The 22,241-nt window shown below is 42.3% G+C and overlaps 1 protein-coding gene across 1 annotated transcript in view; it reads right to left on the bottom strand.

Annotated features, from left to right (window-relative positions):
- Positions 1-22,241, bottom strand: part of LOC138467423 (ras-related protein Rab-4A) — a 693,758-nt gene that overhangs the window by 69,776 nt on the left and 601,741 nt on the right. The window contains exon 6 of the mRNA XM_069607381.1: positions 12,128-12,223. Coding sequence (XP_069463482.1) covers positions 12,128-12,223 — 96 coding nt within the window. The remainder of the gene's footprint in view (positions 1-12,127; positions 12,224-22,241) is intronic.

Below are 22,241 nucleotides of genomic sequence, written 5' to 3'. Positions count from 1 at the left end.
CAAGTCCCATGTCTGCCGCAAATCTTTAAGTTCCTGAAGCGACCACCCTACACTTTACATAGAGCTGTTGGACGACCTATCCAACACTACATCAAGTACCTGATTAAAGTCTCCACCTAATATAATACCCTCTACCAGGAGTGACCCTAATACATTATCTACTTCTAAATAAAAACTTCCTTGATCCACATTTGGAGCATAAATATTCATTAGGACGAGATGAGTCCCCTCCAAGTTGGCCTCTAATGCAACATATCTGCCTAGAGGATCCACAACTTTTCTACCCAAGGCTACGGGTGCGTTACGCCTAAAAAGCACAGAAACCTATCTGGATTTTTGATGGTTACAGCTGGACACTTCCAACGTATAATTTTTATTTAATATGTACTCCTTATCAACTTATAACAAATGGGTTTCTTGTATAAAAAAAACATCAGTTTTCATCTTATTCAAGTGTGTCCGAATTGTTCTTCTTTTGACAGGGCTATTCACACCCTTAACATTCCAGAACAAAAAGAACAGTGTTTACCCATAAATTGGTTACATTTTGCCACACACCCGAGAAACAAACCCCAAACCCAACATACCTCAGATGGCTCAAAAAGGAACCACAATAGGGTAAACACATATAATAACTACTCAGGGCGCTAATACTCACCCTGAAAATACACCTAAATACACCTAAAAAATAGTAAAACAGCAAATCCAAAATCGCACCTCACACTAGAACTAATTCAAGAGAGCTCTCGCCACCTCCAAAGAGAACCATGTAAATTCAAAATCCATGTACGAATACATCAACATCACTATGCGCAGTAGTCTCAAGGATCAGCCTATGTATCACCAATCAATCTACTACACAGCTAATGCATTACATATTAACTGCCCAACACATGCACTAGGACTTGTCAGTGTAATAAGAACTTCCAAAGCTAGTGGGAAAAAAACCAAAAAATACACTATTCCTTTATTCCTGTAACGCTCACCTGATTCCCGTAGAGGCGCCGGTCTTGACTGGGCGTATACCGTATCTTCAAATGTGATGTGTAACACACGGCTGGCTCTTTGGGCTGGACCTCTGTGCACTGTATGTCTGACTTGAAGGGTAAGATGTCTGCAGATAGAAAATATGGGATTAATGAACTGGGTTATTGAATGTCTCTCTCTTCTTCCCTTTCTCTTCTCCTGTAGAACCCCAAAGGTTAACGCTCTCACCTTAGGTAAGTGAACGCCGTGCTCTCCATCTGCCTCGGGGCAGGGTGCTGTAACCAGTTTCTTCACTGGATAAGGGGAGCAGGCCTCTTGACTTCAGAGGACTGCTGTCCGTCGTTTACTGCACGAACGGTAAGTTTCGAGTAATTCTAATGTCTTTAAAAGTCTTTAGTAATGATGTCCCTTGTTTTGCAGGGTTCCGGCGATGGCGGATGACGGGCTGAAGTGAGTTGAAGATGGAGCCCGTGTGATGAATAGAAGCGCCTGGAAGCGCGTAAGTAAGCGCTTGTTGCCTGCTTCACGATGCGCTCTAACTGTCTTTTTATTTTGCAGGTACAAGTTCGGAGCGGCTGCAGGGTGCCGGAATACCCACTGGGTTAGATGTGGAAAGGAGTAATGGCACGTGAGTATTAAAGTTCCCCAATGTCTTTAAACGCACCTTGTTTTGTCTTTCAGATGCGGGATGCAGCGCCGAAGGCCTCCGGAGCGTGCGAAGAGTTGGTAAGCTTTTGTCTTTCAGATGCCGGAATGAAGTGCGAAGACCTCCGGAGCGCACGAAGAGTAGGTAAGCCTTTGTCTTTCAGATGCCGGAATGCAGCGCGAGGCGTTGGTGACAGCCGATGGACCAGGTAAGTGAAGCGCTGTCACTGAAGACCGTAATGCTAACCTGTTCTTTCTTGTCTTTATAGGTGTTGCTGAAGACTGGATTCAGGATGGTAAGCCTTTTTCCTTAGGCCCAGGATCAGATGCAGAAGACACGATGAGCGTTCTGCTGCTGAGGATGCAGAATAACGCAAAGCAAGATTCATCCATCGGGTGTGGTTTAAATAGCCTCCTGTAGTGCTTAGGTGTCTCCTTCCACAGCCACGCCTAGGTAAGAAAAGAGTTCCTGCTTTCCAGAAGAGTTCCAGTGTTCTGAACCTAGGGAGTGGCTCCTGCCCCACCCAACAGGAAAAGTAGTTCCAAACAGAAGAGGATCAGAGGCTCAACTGGCAGGCAAGTAAGCAGCATGGTCTGCTGCAGGTAAGTCCACCCAAGCATTATGAGCCCTGCGCTTCCAGCGCTGGGACTGGGCATATTTATGAGCCTGGTGCCACTGGCGCCAGGACTGGGTCCAAAAGGTCCCAATTGGGACTGGTTGGCACTCGGAACCTGGGTTATGGATCTGCTTCCAAGGGAGTTGGGAAAACCCTGACCTTTTGGAAGCAGAGATCATGACAATTCCTTTCCTACACAGTTCCTAAACTCTGAGCACACCTGGCAATAGTATGTCCGGTCCCTGTACCATTGTTAACTAACCTGAAGAGGTAACAAGTATCAAGTACTGTAGCCTACTACAAACAGAAGGAATACAAATCAACCATCCTGCATATCTAGCACAGATATAACATTCCAGACAGGAAAGTATACAGGAGTAAGGAAGCCCAAAAGAAAGAAAAAGAGTAGCTAGGTTTGCAGCTACAGAATTCTAACTGCACCAGGCATCAAGCATGTTACACGCAGTGTGGCACATGACCCTAACCATAGTAGCATGTACAACCATATAGAGCTACCCAGCAACAAGCATTTAAAGCAGTATTTTCAGACAAACCTTCGTACATTACATGTCACACAACAGTGAGAGGATGCTAGGAATCTCTGTTATCACTATACTTATCAGCATATGCTAACCATAAACATGCACCAATACTGCACTTCTCTTCCCATTTAAAGAATACCCACCATTTTAATCCTCTTGAAGTCAACGTTTTGTGAGCACTACCATTCTGCCTGAGTCAAGCCAACTTAACACCATTACATCTCAATTTAAAAATATCCATTCACAGCAATCCCGGACTATATTACTATAAGGAGTGTGGAGAAGCAACCAAACATATGGTCAAATAACATGAGTTGGGAGGCAGCAGACACAAACAAGGTTTTATACCTTTTGTTCACGTCTGCCTTGGACTTGCCCAAGTTAACTAAACTACACAAACATTTAAATTCTTCCACCACTTCCAATGGCTGACCATCAAAAAAACATTTGAAGGACTTCCATCTGTCCTTTGGCGCACTTAGAATCAATACCTCTGATTTGGATACGTTTAACTCAAGGTCCAAGTCTACCAGGAATGAGGTTACTCTGTCTCAAATAAAATAATATTGTCTGCAAAATTAAATATTGAATTTTGGCTGGACCTAAAAGTGGGGGGTTAGATCGTATGCCTTCCCAGCAGATGCCCATGTCCTATATATGAAAGTTCAACAAAAAAGGTGCCAAGACACACCCTTGGCATAAGCCTTGGGTTGTATCTATCCAGCTCGTGCTCGACCCCCTTGTGTCCAATCTGACCATCATTTTCGTGTCTCTGTGCAGGGCTGAGAGGATATCTATTAAGCACATTCAAATAGTTTTGCTCGGAGTAGCTGCTGATTCACCCATCGAAGGCCTTGCTAATGTCCAAAAAAGCTAAGTATAAAGATTGCTTTTGCTCACGCAGCTGGGAGTTCAATAAGGACACCACACAGTTATTAATACCAGTGCCTCTCCTTTTTAAAGCCTGCTTGAGGAGCGTCCCAAGTGATCTGATTTGCACACCCAAGTTGTCATTTCCTGTAGTAATAATTTTCGAAAAGATCTTATTTGATGAATCCAGCAAAGAAATAGGCCTGTAGTTCAAGGGAGAGAAATCCATCACCTCCTTTAAAAATCACAACCACAGTTTCCAATTTCCATGTTGGAGGGATCCATTTCAGCAACAAAACATTATTAAACAGAGCAGAGATAATCCCTGCCCACAGTGTCAGGCCTGATTTAAACGTCATAGACGATAACCCGTCAGGAACAGGGGCATTTGAGTTTTTGCTAGCCTTAATCAAAGTAGTTATATTGTCCATATCCCAGGATATAGCCCCAACCCAAGTGGTCGTGTACAAAACAGGGGCCGTTGCCACCTCTGCCCTGTATAAGTTCCTGAAATGCTCTACCCAGGTTTGCTCTGACATGGGTTGCACCTGCAAATACGGATCCATCCCATCCGACCTTATTAATCACCAGAAACGATCTGGCCCACCACCCATTTTCTCTGCGTCCTTTATGGACATCATAAACCTATGACCCCAGAGCCAGTGTTTATGCTTCGACTTCAGAGATTTTATTTGTTGTGTAGGAGCCAGAATATTTTTTTTCAACGTTCTAATATTATTTCTTAACTCTTTATTTTGTGACATTACCTGTCTGTCAAACGCATGTGTATGTGGATTTGCAAGGATCTTCATCTCCATCTGCCTAGGGGTAGTGAGCTTTCCCTCAACGTTGATCGAACTATAGGCTCAAACTCCATCAGACTACATAGTCGGTCAGGTTTCTCTTGGAGACTCAGTTCTATAAGGCCATTAAATCTTCTGCAATTTTATATTGCCAACAAACCCTTTGGTCCATTGGGTTAACTGACACTTTCAGACTTCTACCCTCTTCTTTAACTGGGACCGGGGTCTGGTATATCAATGCGAGGTCGCTCAAAGGCGACCGCCACACATCCAGAGAGCCATCCCCAGTGAGCAAATCATATGACACAAAGATATAGTCTATTGTGGAGTGCCAGGGCGCACTGTGCCATGAGAATTTTGGGGGGTTATCAGGGTCTAGGACCCCATTTGGGGGCAACAGATCCCACAAAGCTAATTCTTGACGAATCAGGCTTCCATTAAATCATTTTTATTTGGATACCAACACCCCCTCAGTTCGGATCCTGGTACCACCCCCCCATCAAGACATTCTGAGTTAAAGTCCCCAACCACAGTGACATAGGCACCCTCTTCAGGGGTATCACCCAGCATAAGATATGAACAATCATTCAAGAAATCATCGAAGGATACACAGTCGGGATTAAAATACATGTTGACTAGGAGACACTTAGAGAACCTGTCCGCCTTTTGCGACCTCCAGGAAAGTGTGATCAGCATATCTTTTCTTGCTGGTTTAATTATTATCCCCACAATGCCCTGATTGTGCTTTATTGCTGTCAGCAGCCCACCATATGGCCGCCCTCTTATTCCTTGTTCGGCCTTGATTGCAAATACCTCTTAACCAGCCAGGATGGGGGATATGTGGGGGTTACAAACCGTAAAATGTTGAGCTAGTGCCGTGTGCCGATAAGGTGCGGTAAGCAGCAGCGACAGCACTCTGAGGTAAACCCCTTACCTCCAACCAAAATATCTGTTAACAAGCAGTGGGCTACGACTTGGGATATACCCCTAATGTAATGGCATTTGAAGAATTTCATTGATGAATTATGAAAGATATTTCTTTCCAATATATAGTGGTTTCATGTATAAGTTTTGGTGCTAGATTACAGCCGACACGTGTTTCGACTTTTGGTCGTCCTTAAAGCAATTGTTTCACTTGTGATATAGACCCCAAAGAAAGATGCTATATTGCTCCCAATTGTCTCTCCTGTTCATACGTATCCAGTCCTGTGAAGATCTATCTACCCTATTCCATGGCGCGAAGCGGCCTCCATTTGTGGTATCCTTCCTCAAATTCCTCCAAAATTAGTCATAGCATGATCGGCAGGATAGTAGTCCATAAGGATGTTTCCAAAGCGGCATTGGACTGGACGTGCCGCTTTGGAAACATCCTTATGGACTACTTTTTATTTTTTTTTTCATTTATTGTGCATTTAGTTTCATAAATGAAAAAAACTTTAAGCACATTTACACAAATGGTCATCATCAAAAATAAGTATATTACAGAAGGAACCAACGTTCGTTAACAATCTGAGTCTGGTCCATCAGGATAAGGTCATCCGCATATAATAGACGATTGAGGGGGACTCCTGCAAGGGATGGTGGAAAACATCTTGTGTTCGTAAAGGCTGTGTCGATGTCAGAGATTAACAAATTGAAGATAGCAGGAGCTAATCTGCATCCTTGCTTGAGCCCATTCTCTGTTTGAAATTGCCATTGCTGTCCAGTCTAACTGCGATGGATGTATTGGAGTGAAGCGCCTTAATGGGTTCAAGTATACTCTTCGGGCATTCACAGCAGACCAACGTTGGCCATAGAATACGTCTGTCCACTCGGTCAAATGCTTGGGCAAGGTCTATCGATGCCAAGTATATTTGACTTTTTTCCTTCCTTTTGGCCCTTATTTTCATCAGATTTATTATGAACAGGTTAAGGGTCGTACCTATGCCTTTAATGAAGCCGGCCTGCCAGATGTCTCAGTGGTTAGTAGAAACACTCCATTCTGTAAGATCTTTTAAAATTACCGCAGCAAATAGTTTGCCAATCACGTCCAAAAGGGCGATAGGCCTGTAGCTAACAGGATCAGACCTATCGCCCCTCTTGAAAATTGGGATGATAATAGAGTGGGACCATGATGTGGGTATCTTCTTTGTTGCCTTGCCTTATCGAAAATAATTCCACGATAAATGAGGCCCATTCCTCAGGGTCAGTCTTTAACATTTTGTTAGTTATGCGTCAGGTCTGGCAGCTCTAGATGTACTAGCAGAGCTCATCAAGGTCATAATCTCGTCTTTATCAATGGTGAATGTCCAGTGACGCGTAGAAAATTAAATTTTAGACTGTTCTCCTGAAACAGGTAGAGCAAATAGTGCTTTTTAATGTGCAGCCCAAGTTTCAGCTGATATCGCATTGCTTAATGCGGATGATTGGAGATTGTTCATGTTGTTAACATTTTTCCATATTTCGCCAGTATTTTTTTAGGCTACCAGTTTAAGATATTAAAGCCACTCATGCTGAAGGCTCTCCACCAAACAAGCCATTATCCAACGAGGCCGACAATCCTAGTCCAGTCATACTTTGAATCTCTGTTCCCCTCAGGTTTTTTGTTCCAATCATTCTGTGGCTTCACCCCCAGTTTATTGCACAGATTTATCTTCGAATTCCACATTGTTTCTTTAATTTGGGACTTTTCATACATGCAGCCCCTATCAAATTTGGGGGCTGACCCCTCAAGGATTTCCATAACTGAATAACCCAGTTATAAAAACATTTCATACTCTGCTAAAATTGCGTTTTTTTACCACTCTAGAGCTTAGACAGATTTTCACTATATGCAAACTGTCTTCGTCCACAAACACCACATGTTTAATATCACTGGAGTTAATCAAGATCTCTGAGAACAAATTAAAAATATGCTGACGGTTTAGGGGGCTATTGTCATATTCTTCAAATATGCGGGCTAGGTATCCATAGTATAAATCCTGCTCCGCCTTTCCTTGAATTATTTCTCTTTTCGGCCACCAAATGTATGTGGCTGATCTTTGCTCCGGGCCCCTTTATAGCACTGCTGGGTCCTTCGCTCAGCTACACCAGATACTTGGACCTTTTCCATTGTCCTCTGCATAATAGCCCTTCAATTGGTAGCATAAAGCGTGTCAGTTTCCTGGTGTTCAGGAATAGAATCCACATTAAAAAAAACCACCCTTTTTTCTCGACCTCCTGCCCCATTAATTATTTTCTTTTTCCTGCTTTAACCCTTTAGGTGGTCCACTGGAGCTACCAACCAACTTGTCTACCTTTAGCCCGAGCTTCTGCAAATTTTAAATGACACGCATATATTAGCCAACCTCAGCACCATATTTATATGGGAAAAGGGGGGCATGCAAAAGTTATTTGATAACATCATGAAATTGTGTTACTGGGGGAAGACAATTTTGCCTTGATTTCACCTTTAACTCCTTTATTTTAATCAATTTGAGTTTTGATCAAACTACTCGTTTCTGTCCAGAATTGAAGTGGGGGGAAGGAGGGAGGTCAATGTTGCCCGCCTACTGAAGTATCCATAAATTAATCAAACTATAGATCTTACAGAACTAAGTAAGTAACCCGTGAGATCTTGTCCTGGATTCTTTCACAGTCAACCCACTGGTCCTTATAGGCTCTGTGCTTTACCAACAGAATGTCCCAATCCACCTGATGGAGGGTGAAGTTAGGTTTTGGTTCAAAACACTCTTTTATTGCATTTTTTGCTGGCTATAAGGTTCATCTGCGCTTCCTGAACCAAGCAAGTCACCTACTTCTTGTAGTTCAAAACACGGCACAATACATTGTGAGATATAGACCTGCAGCTCCTACACAACTATTCCTCACAAAGTAGTAGAGCCACAGACCAGCGCCTAGAGGACAATTGTTTTTGCAAAGGTGCTATATAGATTTGTTCACTCACTCTGTGTACAAAGAGAAGCTTAAAGAGGCATAACACCAGTCCTCTCTGAGGACATTTCCTGTAAACAAACAACAAGCATGAGAGGATGATATCCCAAGCCCCCACCTCAAGTGTAGGGATAGAGCCATATTTATGGAATGCCATGTTCTGTTCAACATATCAACATGCCTTTTGGGGCTAGAGGATTGTGGACAACATGTACATCACAACAAACTAATTCTTCGTTTTCATGTAAGCTGGCAGGAACTCCAGCCTTATGTGACCATGTTGCGAAATCTAATATGAGAGAACATCCTGATTAGATCACAGACATATACTAGGAAAGTCATGCACCAGAATCAAACTGCTTCTTGGTGCTTTTGACGGACAACCACAACAAAACTATATTTTCCAATAATCTTGTTGCAGGGTCTGAACTGTTAATCTCTACCCAATAGAACTGCACCCTTAACAGTGGAATCAGGGGCCTTGGCTTTGAGAAACGGGATAACTACTTTGTAAATGGCAGAGACTGTCCCTTCCAACCACGGTTTTTGGCAAGGACCTCCTGTAGTAAGAGTTTCCGCACTAGTTTTCCAAATCACTTTGCATTCCAAATGTTATTATCAATTAAAGAAACAGACTTCTAAGGTGGTTCCTAAAGAGGGGTGAATAGTCCAGCAAAGTTTGATTTCTACAAAGTTTGACAAATTTATTTTTAACACAAATGTTTCCATTTGTAGAATCTACCATATGCATGAATAAAATAATATAACATCGAAAGACAGGGGAGCGATAAGATGGATCCTATTTCAATTTGTTTTTTAAGCATGTTTAATTACGTTTTCAAGAAACTGAGTTTAAGTGTGGGAATATTCATAATAGTATTCTTCAGACATCCCCATCTCTAACCCGCTCAATACTTCCCTCTCCTGGACTGACCACTCTCTACTCTCCTCCCGCCTGGGGGCCCTCGGCCCTCTATCCAAGCCGCCTCCTACACTGCCAACCTTCTTCTCTGCCATTCGACTGATGAAGCTTGTGTCAGTCACTACTTTTGCCTCCACTTTCATCCCCCCTCCTGCCCCACTCCTGACTCTTCCTCTGATTCTGTCCTTGCTAACCTTCACAACCCCATCTCCAACACCCTTGACATCCTTGCCCCCGTCATGGGGATCACCTGAAGCCTGCCTCCAAGCGTAATGGCTGGAATCTAGCTTCGCTGAAACAAAAGTGCGGAGTTGCTGAATGGAAATGGCAGACCTTGGGTTCATCCCGACAAACTGGCCTGTCGCCTACTGCAAATGCATTATCGCTTCTCTGTCCCCTCCAAGAAGAGGGTCTTCATTCAAGCCTGCATCTCTGGAGCCACTAACAATACAGCAGAACTTTTCAAGATCTGCAACCCTAATGCAGTCTCTAACTCTCTCCCTACCTGCCAGGCCCTCTGCACCACCCTATACTCCCATTTCACATCCAAAACTCTGGACATCCTGTCTGCACTCTCCAACATTTCTACCCCTAGCCCCCTTTCCTGCCTCCTTTGGCCCCGCACTCTCCTTCTTGCGCATAGCACCTGATGAGGTCTCTAGGTTGACAGGTCTATGAAAGTCTCATCCAAACAGGTGCTCCCTGCTCTTCCAGAATGATAAAGGACAACATCTCCTCTCCCGTCCCGGCTCTTGCACTTGCACTCCTTTGCTTCTGGCTCTTTCCCTCTATCCCTCAAGCACTCCCTTGTGCACCCTGTCCTAAAAAAGCAGTCTGCTGAACCTTCCTCTACTGCTAACTCCCGCCCCAGCTCTACAACCCCCTTCTTGGGCAAACTCTTGGAAAATCTGGTTCCCCCCCCCAACCAATCCATCATACTGAACTTGCTGATTGCCTCCACGACCATCAACCTTGATTCCGGGCATCCAGGGGCACGGAAACAGCTATCCTGAACACCCGTGAAGATCTGCTTGCTAATCTTGACTCCAACTCCCCTTCTGCTCTCATTCTCCTCAATCAGGCCTCTCCCTTTGACACGGACAATCATTCCAACCTCATAAGAAGGATTTGTGACACCCTCAGCATCACAGACTTGGCACTGGACTGGCTGACCTATGGCCTAACTAACCATACTTCTCAGGTGCATCCGCCAGGGCTCTATCCTGGCACCTTGGCATTTCAATATCTACCTGTTTCCCTCCTGCCCTCTGGCTGCCTACCTTTGACTTCTACCACCATCCAGTGAAGCCAAAAATCTCAGAGTCATCTTCGGCTCCTCTCTCTCTTTCACACCTCGCATCCTGGACCATGTGAAGAAGGCCCACTTTCAGCTTCATCTCTTTAGAGACATTCTTCCTTTACTCACCTTTCGTCAGAGGCTCAATGCCTCCAAAGCTCTGGTCCTCCCTCGGCTGGACTACTGCAACAACCTCTTTCCTCCCTCCGCCACCTTCAACTAATCCAGAATAGGGCTGCAAGACTTATCCTTGGCCTTAAGGGCAGGGACCGCATCTCTCTAGAACTAACATCTCTCCACTGGTTCCCAGTGGCCGCGAGGATCAAATTCAAGACCCTCTGCATAATCCACAAGACTTTCTGGGGCTTGGGTCCCCGCTATTTCCAACTCTCTCTTCCCAAATACCTCCCTGCTCGAGCTCTCTGCTCTTCTCGCTCAAACTCTCTGCTGATCAAACGCTTCTCCCAGCAGAGAATGGGGGGAAGGTCTTTCTCCTCGGCTGGCGTGTCTCTCAGGAACAGCCTCCCTGGCCCCCTCAGACTTGAGCCAGGCCTCCTTAAGTTCCGGAAACATCTAAAAACTCTTCTTTTCTCACCCTTCCATGCTAATCACCACAGCTAATTTTCGCTGAGACTGGCCGCTGGTCCTCTTGAGTCTCACAGGTTACCAGGCCCTCTGCCCGGTCGACACCAGCACCCTAAGCATTTCCCTCTGGACCCCTCCTGGACGGAGGTGCATGCTCCTGGGGCACCACCGTCCCTGCATTTGCTTGTCCAAATGCCACAAGGTCTAGTAGGACCGTTATTGTTTGATTATTTATTGTTTTTACTATTGTTTATTACTCCACTGTTCTCTCCCCCTTTTGCCTTGTGGCCCTTGGAAACGCCATTGGGTGGTATAGGCGCCTAGCAAATACACAATAAATAAATAAACAATAGCAGAGCAAATAAAGTCTCTCACTTTGATGGCCCATATTACTAAATCCTGTTCTCAGTATTACTGGACATACAAGTCAAGCACAATGCCTTCTTAGGCAGCATTATAGTACATTTTAAAATGTGGAAGGGTAAATCCTTCTTGGTTTTCAGGAACTAAGTTTAGTAAACCATTCTATTTAAAGCTACTGCTATGGAAAGTTCAGAGAAAAGGGACTCTGGGACCTGGAAATATATGAACTTGATCGTAGTCATAGGATCAACCAGGAAATGGAACGCTTGTTGTTTTGAACAAGGTCACTTTGCTCGTTCGCACATTACTCATGCATTTTTTACTGTGGAAATGCAGGAGTAATGTGCAAATGAGAAATGTGAACTTGTTAAAAACACATACAACCTTTCCATCTACTTACATGTTCTCTGGTGATGCACAAGAAGGGTAGGAACTAAGATATTTTCGTAATCACAAAGGATGAATACTCAAGATATTTCAGTGCAGTATACGTCCATTAGAAATTAGAGAAAGGAAGTTCTATCCCACAAAAGCCATCTCTATCAGCATTAGGTTATTGCAAACCAGCAGAGGTTAACTCTTACCTGACTCAATTTTGTTTAGTATTTTTCTTGCGCACTGCACAAACGCTTCTTCAACATTTTCGCCTGTTAATGCACTAGTTTCCAAAAACATCAGCTCTATCAAGCACAAAGACAAAAATCATCACATCAACAGCTTCCCTGTCATACATTGATAAGAATGAAATTACAGTGTTTTGCACTTTTAATTTGATAATTTAGTAACAGGAACAACTCCCATTAGTGACAATTTAACTATCATTCAGTTTTTTCTCTTAGTGCGCACATCACAGCATGCAAATTAAAATGATTCGAACAAAGATTTAAGTGAGCAAAACACAAATGTGTAGGACTCAAAAATCGAGCACAAAACAAATCTGAAATTGTAATTTCAATGAGGAGCAATATCATGGAGTGCTATCGAAATTTCATTTCACTACCAAAACTATTATCACAGCAATGAACGACTATGAATAGATTCTTAGATACCTTAACGTTTAAAAATAGAAAAAAAGAAAAGAAAAAAAGGATAGTTAGTCACACGCCAAGATGATCATTCATTCATAAATTAGAAGATCCGGAACAAGATTTTTATTTTTCTAAGCTAATGGATTTGCACGTTTAGGCTTGTTTTGTTGTTCTAAAGTTCCCAGGAATGGGAAATGCGACTGAGGGTGTTGGACAAGATGGGTTTCACAGGGAATTCACATGGTATGTCTAACTGTATGGTGTTTTGAGGCCTCCCTTCTCGTGTGAATCCATTATAGAATTATTGATTTTCTCATAATATCAATTCATGGCCCTCAGTTGGATTTAAATATATATTCGTATAAAAAGAAAAAATAAACCCAATGAAGAAAATGGAATAAGGTTTAATTCATAAGCAGTGAGCTGCTTGACAATTCGAAATATGAGCAATAAAAATATAAGGTGGGTCCAGATAAGATAATTAGAAGGTGCATTAAAATACAGGATTGGGAAGCAAGCACTGAAAACGATTGATAGGGTTCCCCCTAATGATGCAAACCGTTATCTTAAGAGGCAAGCAACATAAAGTCAACTTCCTGCGTCAATCAATTTCAAGAAAACAAACACAAACAATCCAGATGGTGCCAATTAACAATGCCAGGTCAGTGGGTGCAACTGGCAGCTGATTCAGATGAAACATGCAGGCAGTGCTTAAGACCTCGTTTCTGGAAAGAGTGGGTCAACCAGTCCTACAGATAAGGAGTGTATCAGCCACTTTTACTCCCAAAAAATAGGCAAATACTCCCACAAAATTAAAATCGCAATACAAATATTCACAACAAACAATAGGAAACAGACATGTAGAACCCTGTGCCCCTGCTTGTGCTACACAACTCCATGGTAGTACCAGGGGAAGAAACTACTATCACTACTGCCCCATCACAAGAAGTAAACCTGTATCTTAATTTTTTAAAATTTTATTTGTGATTGGTTTGTCAAAACCTTAACAAAAAAGATCAAAACAAAAAGAAGAAAACTTCATCACACATCGAGCAAATATAAGCAATCTCTGGAATTACATATTACAATATTAAAGTTCCTGTACTGCTGACATCATAAAACCATTCCACAGCGGGGGAGGAAGGAGAAAATAGGCAACAAAAGTTTTCGACAGGAAAGCCAAACGTTTATTTCTCTGAATTTCCCACACTGAAAGTTAAAATTCTTCTTTAAAATTTGGTATTGCCCTTGACTTAACTAATGCGGCAACCGCTACCCTTCAGCTGTCGATTTTGGGTTCAGCATTCTTTTCCACAATTCAATTAAGTCCACTTTGTCAGTTACACCCATGATTTTATAAAAATAAGAGGTCTGTTCATGTTGGAGAGCAGGACAATCCATAAACAGACGTTTAATGTTCTCTACAACCTCAGTATCGTCACAATGTCTGCAGGCTGATTCTGAAGGGTCAATGGCACCCCTGCTTATTAGGAGCTCCTTAGTGTGACATAAGTTCCACTGAAGGTGTACTGTCATAGATCGATAATATCTATTAGGGAAGATCAAAAGAGAAGGGGCCACCAAACCTCTATGCTTGTGTTCATGGGACAAGTGTTGCAGAGAAGCAAAGCCATGCAATGTGTCAGTCGTCTTTATCCAATCTTGATCATATAGGGTAATGTTAGCCCTACCCAGCATACATTTGAGAGCTCCTACATCCAAACCCAGATCTGAGATTATTGATTCACAATTGGATTTCAACTTGGGTAAAAATCCAACAGAAGATAGCCCAAATTGACCATGACAAACCACTTGCGCTTCAGAATAAAAGGGTGCCCTGATAAGCCGCGAGAATTTTGTGATACAAAAGTAAGATCTGCAATTGGACATGTACTTTAAGCGAAACAAGCCCTAATTCGAATCGCATGGATACTACAGAGACCGCATTTGGAACTCGCAACACATGCCTCCAAATTTTCACTTCTATAGTATCTAACTAAAGTTGGGATTTATTTGCCCATAAATCCAACCCATATATCAGTTTTGGAATGACCTTCCCTTTGTAAAATTGAAGGGTTGCTTTAATGGAATAACTTCCATATCTTTTATCAATGAGACTTAGTTGATTGGTTAGATTTTTAGCTTCCCAAATTACTGTGGTCCGTGTAACTCCAAAACTGGGTCTTAAGGAGAAGTGAAAGCCTAAATATATCAAGCTGGAGGCAACTTCCAGTTCTTTTGAATGAAGTAACCATTTACCAGAGTCATGCGTTTCCCCTCTAGAGACCACCAACATTTTTGTCTGTTGTGGGTTTATCACTAACGCATTCTCCTTTGCATAGTTGGTGATAGTCTGCACATCCCGATCTTTGCTTGGTCAAATAGCAAAAAATCGTCAGTGTTGGCAATCCATGAGGTTTTTTATTGTACCAAACTTAGGGGGTATTAAAGAGGCCGAGTTAAGAGAATCACCAATGCCAGAAACATATCAATTAAAAACACAGGCATCTAACACACCGCCCTGTCTTAGTCCTTTATGTGTAGCAACTGTATGTGACAGGTTTCAAGTTTGATTTAATTGGATACAAATACCTGTATTAGAGTATAGGCAAATAATTAAGCGCAAGAGGCCTTCAGGCACCCCCCATTTAGCTAATTTGGACCACAACCATGTGCGATCGACCTTGTTGAATGCCGCAGAGAGGTCTATTGACGTGACACAAGTTCTTTTATGTGGGGAGCTCAATGTGATTCTTGTAATTCACGCAGGACTACACTACTAATGTTGATGGAATGGTTGCGCCAACAACCTGTTTTGAAACAATCAAGTCGACCCGTCTCCTTTGCCCATTTTTTCAAATGACCTAACAGAACACTAGCAAACATCTTACTTTCCCAGATGTGAACTACATGCGACAAATTCCAAGTTTCAGGGATCACTACTTTATCAATAATACTTGCAAAAAGAATTGATAGAATGGTTGACCACACATATGGATCCTTTTTTAAAAGATTTATGGATAGGGTGTTTGTGCCGGGAGCCCCAGAAGATTTGGTTTTCTTAATTAATTAATGCCATCATTTCTTCTGGATTTGGCTTTGTAACAGAAAGGTCAACTGGTAAGTCGAAAAGTAAGATCCCCAGCAGGACTTGGATACAGCATTAACTTGAGAGGGAAATTTGTAATTGGTCCCTGCATTCACAGTTTCCCAGAAGAGGCAAGAGTCTTTCCCTGCTAATATTATTAGCATCGATTTGGCATCTTTTTGTAATAGAGCTGCTTTGTTTCTTTTGCAGAAATGTCTATATTCCTGCTTTATAGTTTTTAACTTGTGGTTCTTAGTTGCCTGTTCACTCAAGGACTTCTTTTCTAACCTGATCACTCTTCTAAATGCTCGTAATTTTATGACAAGTTGTTCATTATATTGATACAAGGGCCCACCTATCTTGCCATTGACCTTTGTGGGACCATCTAGCACTACGTTAGACAAAAATAGCAATAAGGGATCTACATAATTATCAACTCCAAAACAAAACAATTTACTTTTGTATGATGATTTTTGTAGAAAGCTCAAAAGTTCTTTGTTTAATTTCATTGAGGTTTTGTGAGACCATCTTCCCTATTGCCTCGATTGTTAGCTATCAGGTTAGTGGGTCCATTTATGTCAACCCTGGCATAAGTCACATTGAAGTTTGTCATTACCATATTATGGTCGCTCCATGTATTTTCCAAAACCAAAAAGTCCACAAAAACATTAATTAACAGTCGGTCAACAAGTATATAATCCAGGATCAAATGACTTGTCTCTATGCCCTGTAGGTGCTCTTTTGCCTGTCTGTCTTGACCATAAACAAACCAAGCCTTGCATAGTAAGTTCCCAGTTCAATCTCGCTCTTGCCTTGGCACCTTTAGGGAGATAATCAGCAGTTACTCTGCAAAAATCATCATCAGGAAGAATGTGAAGACAATCAGCGTTTAGATCACCAGCAACTAAAATGGAACCCCCTTTATTTAACATTTTCCATCGTACTATGCAAGTTTCTAGATTTTTTCAGAAATCGTCTAGGTCAGTTATACCTGCGTGCCAATAGATGTTAACAAGAAGTAACAGGTCACACAATTCGCCAAGATGCATCTCGGACAGCTAAAATCCCAAACAGTGTATTTGCGATCTTCGTAAACTTCAAACCATGCCCAGTTCAAATTGCAATAATTAGCCCACCCGAAAATCTGCCTGTTTCAGCTGATGTAGCGGCTTGGTGTGAGAGCTCCAAGCCATCTATTAAAGGGCAGCTAATTAGCCTAGTTTCGTGGAAAAAACATTACAGTATTTCAGACCAAGCCTCAGCATTCTCATTCAAATGTGAAAACCCTTGGGTGTTCCAACCGACAAATTTGAGGGAAAGGGTCTCAGTGTTGTCTGCTTGTAGCCATTCGTCATCTACGTTTTCCATCCCACTGAGCTGAGGTTATGTCACAGAAGACACGTTTTTGGACTGCTCTATCGTTGCTTGTCAACGCTCTCTGACCCTTGCACTGCGCTCCTGAATCCAAAGCTTGTTATGCAGAGTCATCAATTTAATTTTGTGCACATTTTGGCTCATTGCAACTTTCAACACTGAATCCCAGACTCTCAAATCAATCTGACTTTTTCAGCCAAGACCAAACCCATCACTAGACGTGAAGAAAAATAGAGGACACATTTGTTTGATTGTAATCGACTGAGGAAGTGAAATCTTTCAATATCAAAAGAGGAAATTGATTGCAATGTAGGAATTTCTGCAAAGATTGTTAATACATTTGATCTAGTCAGACAAACTTGTGAACTGGATATCCCAGCCCCTTTGATGAGTAGCAATTACCCTTGGGATGGATGGGGATGAGATTTTATCCATATGTCAATAATCGAAACGACTCAGGTAGTTTGGCAAAAGGAAGTCTGTTTTAATGTCAATTATCTAAAACAAGGAGTACAACGAACATCAGTACTCGCTCGATCCTCTTACGCATCAAATCTTACAAATAACGGAGGTTATATTAAACAAAATCGTCATCAGTGGCGTGTTAACCTGCATCATTACCAGCGTCATCCTAAGTGGCAAACTACAAAAACCTATTGAAGGAAGTGATAGGCTCTAAGTGAATATCTAAGTATAAGTTCTATATCAGTATAGAACAGTGAAGGAAAGTGATAGGGTACTTAACATCAGGCTGGGCAACTAAACCCTCCTGTCATGTCCCAGTCAGAAAACAGTCTTCACTCAGACATTCAGGCTAGGCAGAACACATTAAATCAATCAACAGGTCAAAGGTGGGTGCTAGCCTGGCACATATGGTATTTACAACATTCACAGAATCCAATTCCATAGACTTCCATGGGTTTCAATAGTAATTCCATACTCTTAAAATGGCTGCCCAGAGGATCCATTTACAAGCAGCAGCACAGGACTATTCATTTGTCATAGGGAGCTACTTAAGCCCCGCCTCTGCTGGAACGCACGCTTTGCATCGGCTCCGCTGACAGTGGTGTAACACTACCAGCGTTTCTCCTCACAGAATCTAAAGAACTCAAAGATAAGAGAAATATTAGTCCTTGCAACAAATTACAGAGCATCACAGACCACCGATAAGACTTATCTGACAGAAGTTTTCCTCCGACGCTGTCATTTTCGTTGAAGAATATTTGTTGGTTTGCAGCATCTCCTCAGTCAGATGTTTTCACTCGCAGCCGCATCATCTTCTGGAAGTCTTCCCTCAGCGTTCCGAAACCCTGCAGAAAACACAAAAGGTATTTAATTACAAAAACGAACTTTACAGATTAAAAGGGAAGACGTTTTTTAATGCGCTTACGTACCTTAAGTTTCATCAAGTTATCACCTCACAGTTGTGAGGCTCCACTTTTGAAGGTTGCATTTACTCTGAATTGGCAAACTTACGTTTTAACGTTTCCTCATCCTGAGTAACGCTGCAGACACCCCGCATCCATAGTTCCTTCTACATTAAGAAAACAACTTTTAAAGTGCGCATCATTTGTAGTCAGAGCTCCGGAGGTATCTGGGTGCATTGGAACCGTTACAAGTATGCAAATGTCATGGAATACAGGATTACAGTGTATACAATCCAATGGTAATAATAACAAATTAAATTACAAGCAATATGCAGTCCACAGCAAGAATAATATACAGAAAGGAACTGGAAGGTGGTAAAATACTGTGATTTGTCTTTTACAGTTAGTGCTTCTCAGTTAACCATTTCATAGAGTTACTTCTGAAGTTTGAGAATTATTTGGTCATTTTCAGTGCTGGTGAGCTCGTCTTAACACCAGCTTCCCACCAATTAGCTAAACAATCCATCATCACTTCAATGGTCAGTGTCAATTAGGGCTTTGAAGCCTGGCCTTGAGTTGTACTGTGCTCTGAGAAGGAGTGTAGGCACACTCTGCCCTTGTGCGTAGGTGTGACAACCTCGTTCTTCCAACTTAATTCTTCCACGTGAATGGAGGTTATTATTTTCTAATAGTCCTCTGACGTCTTTTGTTTTGATCAAGCCTTCTGAACAGGAGTTTCCGTTCTTTCACACGAATTGTATCCAATGTCACTTCACTCCAGTTTGATAAGACCTTGGCTCGTCCAACTCCTTCTGCTGAGATTCATTTTGTAATTCAATTTGCTTTTTAACTGCGACACACTGAAATGAGGTATATATATATATATATATATATAGGCGCTTGCCGCAATCTATTCACTATAAAGCTAGCCTCAAGATTACTTCGTCTTCTTGCGTTTCGGTTGCATCGGTACACGTATAAACTAGCTTAATATCTTCACCTGGTTCTATGACATAAGCTTTTTCACCTTGATACCAAGATGTCACATATCCTTGATACTTTCTTGATGCCTTATAGAATATCTGCATTCTCTGCATCTCTTCTACAGATGTCAGCTCAATTCTGTGTGACGTCACCATTCATCTTTGTCCTTTATCGGCTCTGCTTCTTCAGGAATCTCATTCAAATGCCCATCATATTTTCTTGTATGCAGGTATGGTACTCTCAATGGGTACCTTGCCTCCCAGATCTTCTTAGGTATTGGTACTTTCACTGGTACTACACAGAGACCATACTCTTCTCTTTGTCTGTTCAACTAGTCCCTGTATGCTCATACTCTGGTTTTCAACAGACAGGTAATCTGGGCGGTTGGAGTAGGGGTACTTGGCAAGTCATGTACAGCTTTGTAGTGTCTTTTTTTTTAGCTTGTGGGGAAAAAAAGTGAGCCGGTCGCGAGGGAGGAAAGTTATCAGACATTGATGCCATTAGTCCATCGTGTTGCTAGGAGAGAGTATCGATGCGGGGAGGAGGGCAATTTTTAGTTGTAACATCTTTAGAATGGTGATTGAGAGGCTAGTCCGCTCCTTTAGCACCACGCAGAACACTTCATGTCAATAATACTTGCCTTTTAGGAGCAATAGAAGCCAGTGATTCACCACCTGAATCCTTATATCCACAGGGGTTCTGTTGTCAAGGGCAGCTGCCTAACATCATTCCTCCATCGGCGATGGTAATGGAATCTTGACTATGTCTGAACAAGGTCAATAACGTTTGCCGAAAAGAGTCTGCATGTCTACATTAGTGTTAGCTAGGGAAGGACAGATACCTCTCCCAGAGTTAGTAGGTAGACAAAGGCCACTGGAGTCGCCATTTCGCAAAATTTCACCATCTGTCTCGGTAGTTTGACAAGCCGACTCATGGAGGTTGTAGAAATTGACCTCAAAGGTAGCTGGGATATAGGAACCGCCTTATTGTTAGATGTCATAGAAATCAGTGATTTCTCTTCTTGTTTCTGAGCATAGTTGCCTGATTGCAGACAAGGTTGCTTGATCACAGATTTGGAACTTAACTCTGCTTTCACGTCTGTCTGTACACTGACAGACAGAAGTGACTGGGTCACAGAGACTTGTAGCCTTAGATTCAGGTGTTTGTGGGGAAACCGCATGTCTTGCTGGCGGCAAAGTAGAAAAGCTTTCATTGAGCGGCTTACTTGAAGGGGCAATCGAAGGAAGAATTCTTTCAGACGCAGCTACAATGTTACTGGGAATAGCATTGTTGTTAGAGTGAGAAGTGTTTTTTCCTTTTTTCAGAAAACAATTTTTCTGCCGTTGGCTATTTGGAAGCTATTTGTTTCCTGATTAGGAGTTTTGACCTCATGCGCCTCAGATTCATTCATTTTGATCCCATCCCATTCCGTAATGATTTTTGTTTGCTGCAAGGTTGTTTGCTGATACCCAAAGAGGAGTTTCCTTCAGCAGCACTTTTTATCAGTTTTGGCAAAGTTGGTATCACCAAACACTGGTTTTGGCTCGTTGATTCAACCAAAACCAGTCATGCAGAATTTTTAAATCAGGACCTTCACCCTGCTTTTCTGGGAACCGAACGGGTGAGAGCAACAGAAGACGACGTAGCATATCGCCCCCCTCAGGCACAACTTCCGAGCAATCGCATTCAAGTAGTTTGAATAGTCTTTCACTTCCTCGTATATTTTGTCATATAATGCAACAAAGAAGCTGGGCACCATGTTCAGCGCAGAGACGGTTGGTGAGGGCAAGCGAATTCTGTCATCAAGTTCCAGTAACGTATGATGTAAGCCAACTCTATCATTGCGAAAACTGCAAGGCTCAGCTTCTACTGCAACTTGGTTCCCACTGTTTACCTCTAACAGGTTAGTTAAGACAGTTGGAGAATCATGAGGAGAGTCATCCGATGAGAGTGGCAGTGAAAGGATCCCCATTACTGGAACACAAGGTAATTCGAAGACCATTGATTCATGCTGAGATCATTCACATGGGAATGATCATCTCTTCAGCAATCCTTGGTCTTTCAAAAGATTTTATTTCAGTACTGGAAACAGATTTCTTAAAGAAATTAGTGATTGGATTCTGTCTGTGTTTTTGGGGTCTTTTGTAATATGAATTATTGGGAGCAAAGGGCTCAGTGGTTTTCTTTGTAAGCTCCTTTGGAACTGTGGTGGCGGAGCGTCATTGCCTAAGTTGGTTAAAAGTTCTGCAAAAATGGCATCTTCGTGCAAGAATACACAGTTCACTTTGAGGTGATCTTTGAGAGAAGTCTGCCCTGTGTTAGCAGGCACTTTCACTGAAACAGGTTATGACTTTCGCGTGGTATGCTTAGGGCCCCCCTGACTTCTCAAGCCGGTCCGAACCATAAATACTACTGTGTTTATCACCACAAAGTTAAAATGGAAGCTTTACATGGGTAAACAAGGCTCGTTGGTCTAAGCGCTCAGCCTGCAATCCTCTTCACTTGTCGACCACTTCACGGATTCCCACGGGATTTGAAGCAGAGCCCGGCGAGAAGGGGCAGAGTCAGGTAAAATCAGGTAGGGAAGGAGCCAGCAGGAACAACAAAATAACACAGCGACCTGACCGTGACCACAGACTGCATCACTTGTCGACCACTTCAAGTATCTTTTGATGCGCATGAATAACTAGGTGCAAAGAAATGATTACAAAAACATTTGCCTTTTACAGTCAAAATATTTTTATTCCTTATAAAATGCTCCATTAAGAATTAGACTTACATTTGTACTCCCTAAAAAAATCATTTTACTAGGAGCACTGGGGTCAACTGTATGGTGTAAGGCAACGCAGGTAAACTA

Source organism: Ambystoma mexicanum, chromosome 4q (genome assembly GCF_040938575.1).
Source record: "Ambystoma mexicanum isolate Mex_15411 chromosome 4q, UKY_AmexF1_1, whole genome shotgun sequence".
Lineage (NCBI taxonomy): Eukaryota > Metazoa > Chordata > Amphibia > Caudata > Ambystomatidae > Ambystoma > Ambystoma mexicanum.
This window is presented reverse-complemented; position numbering and strand designations above follow the sequence as displayed.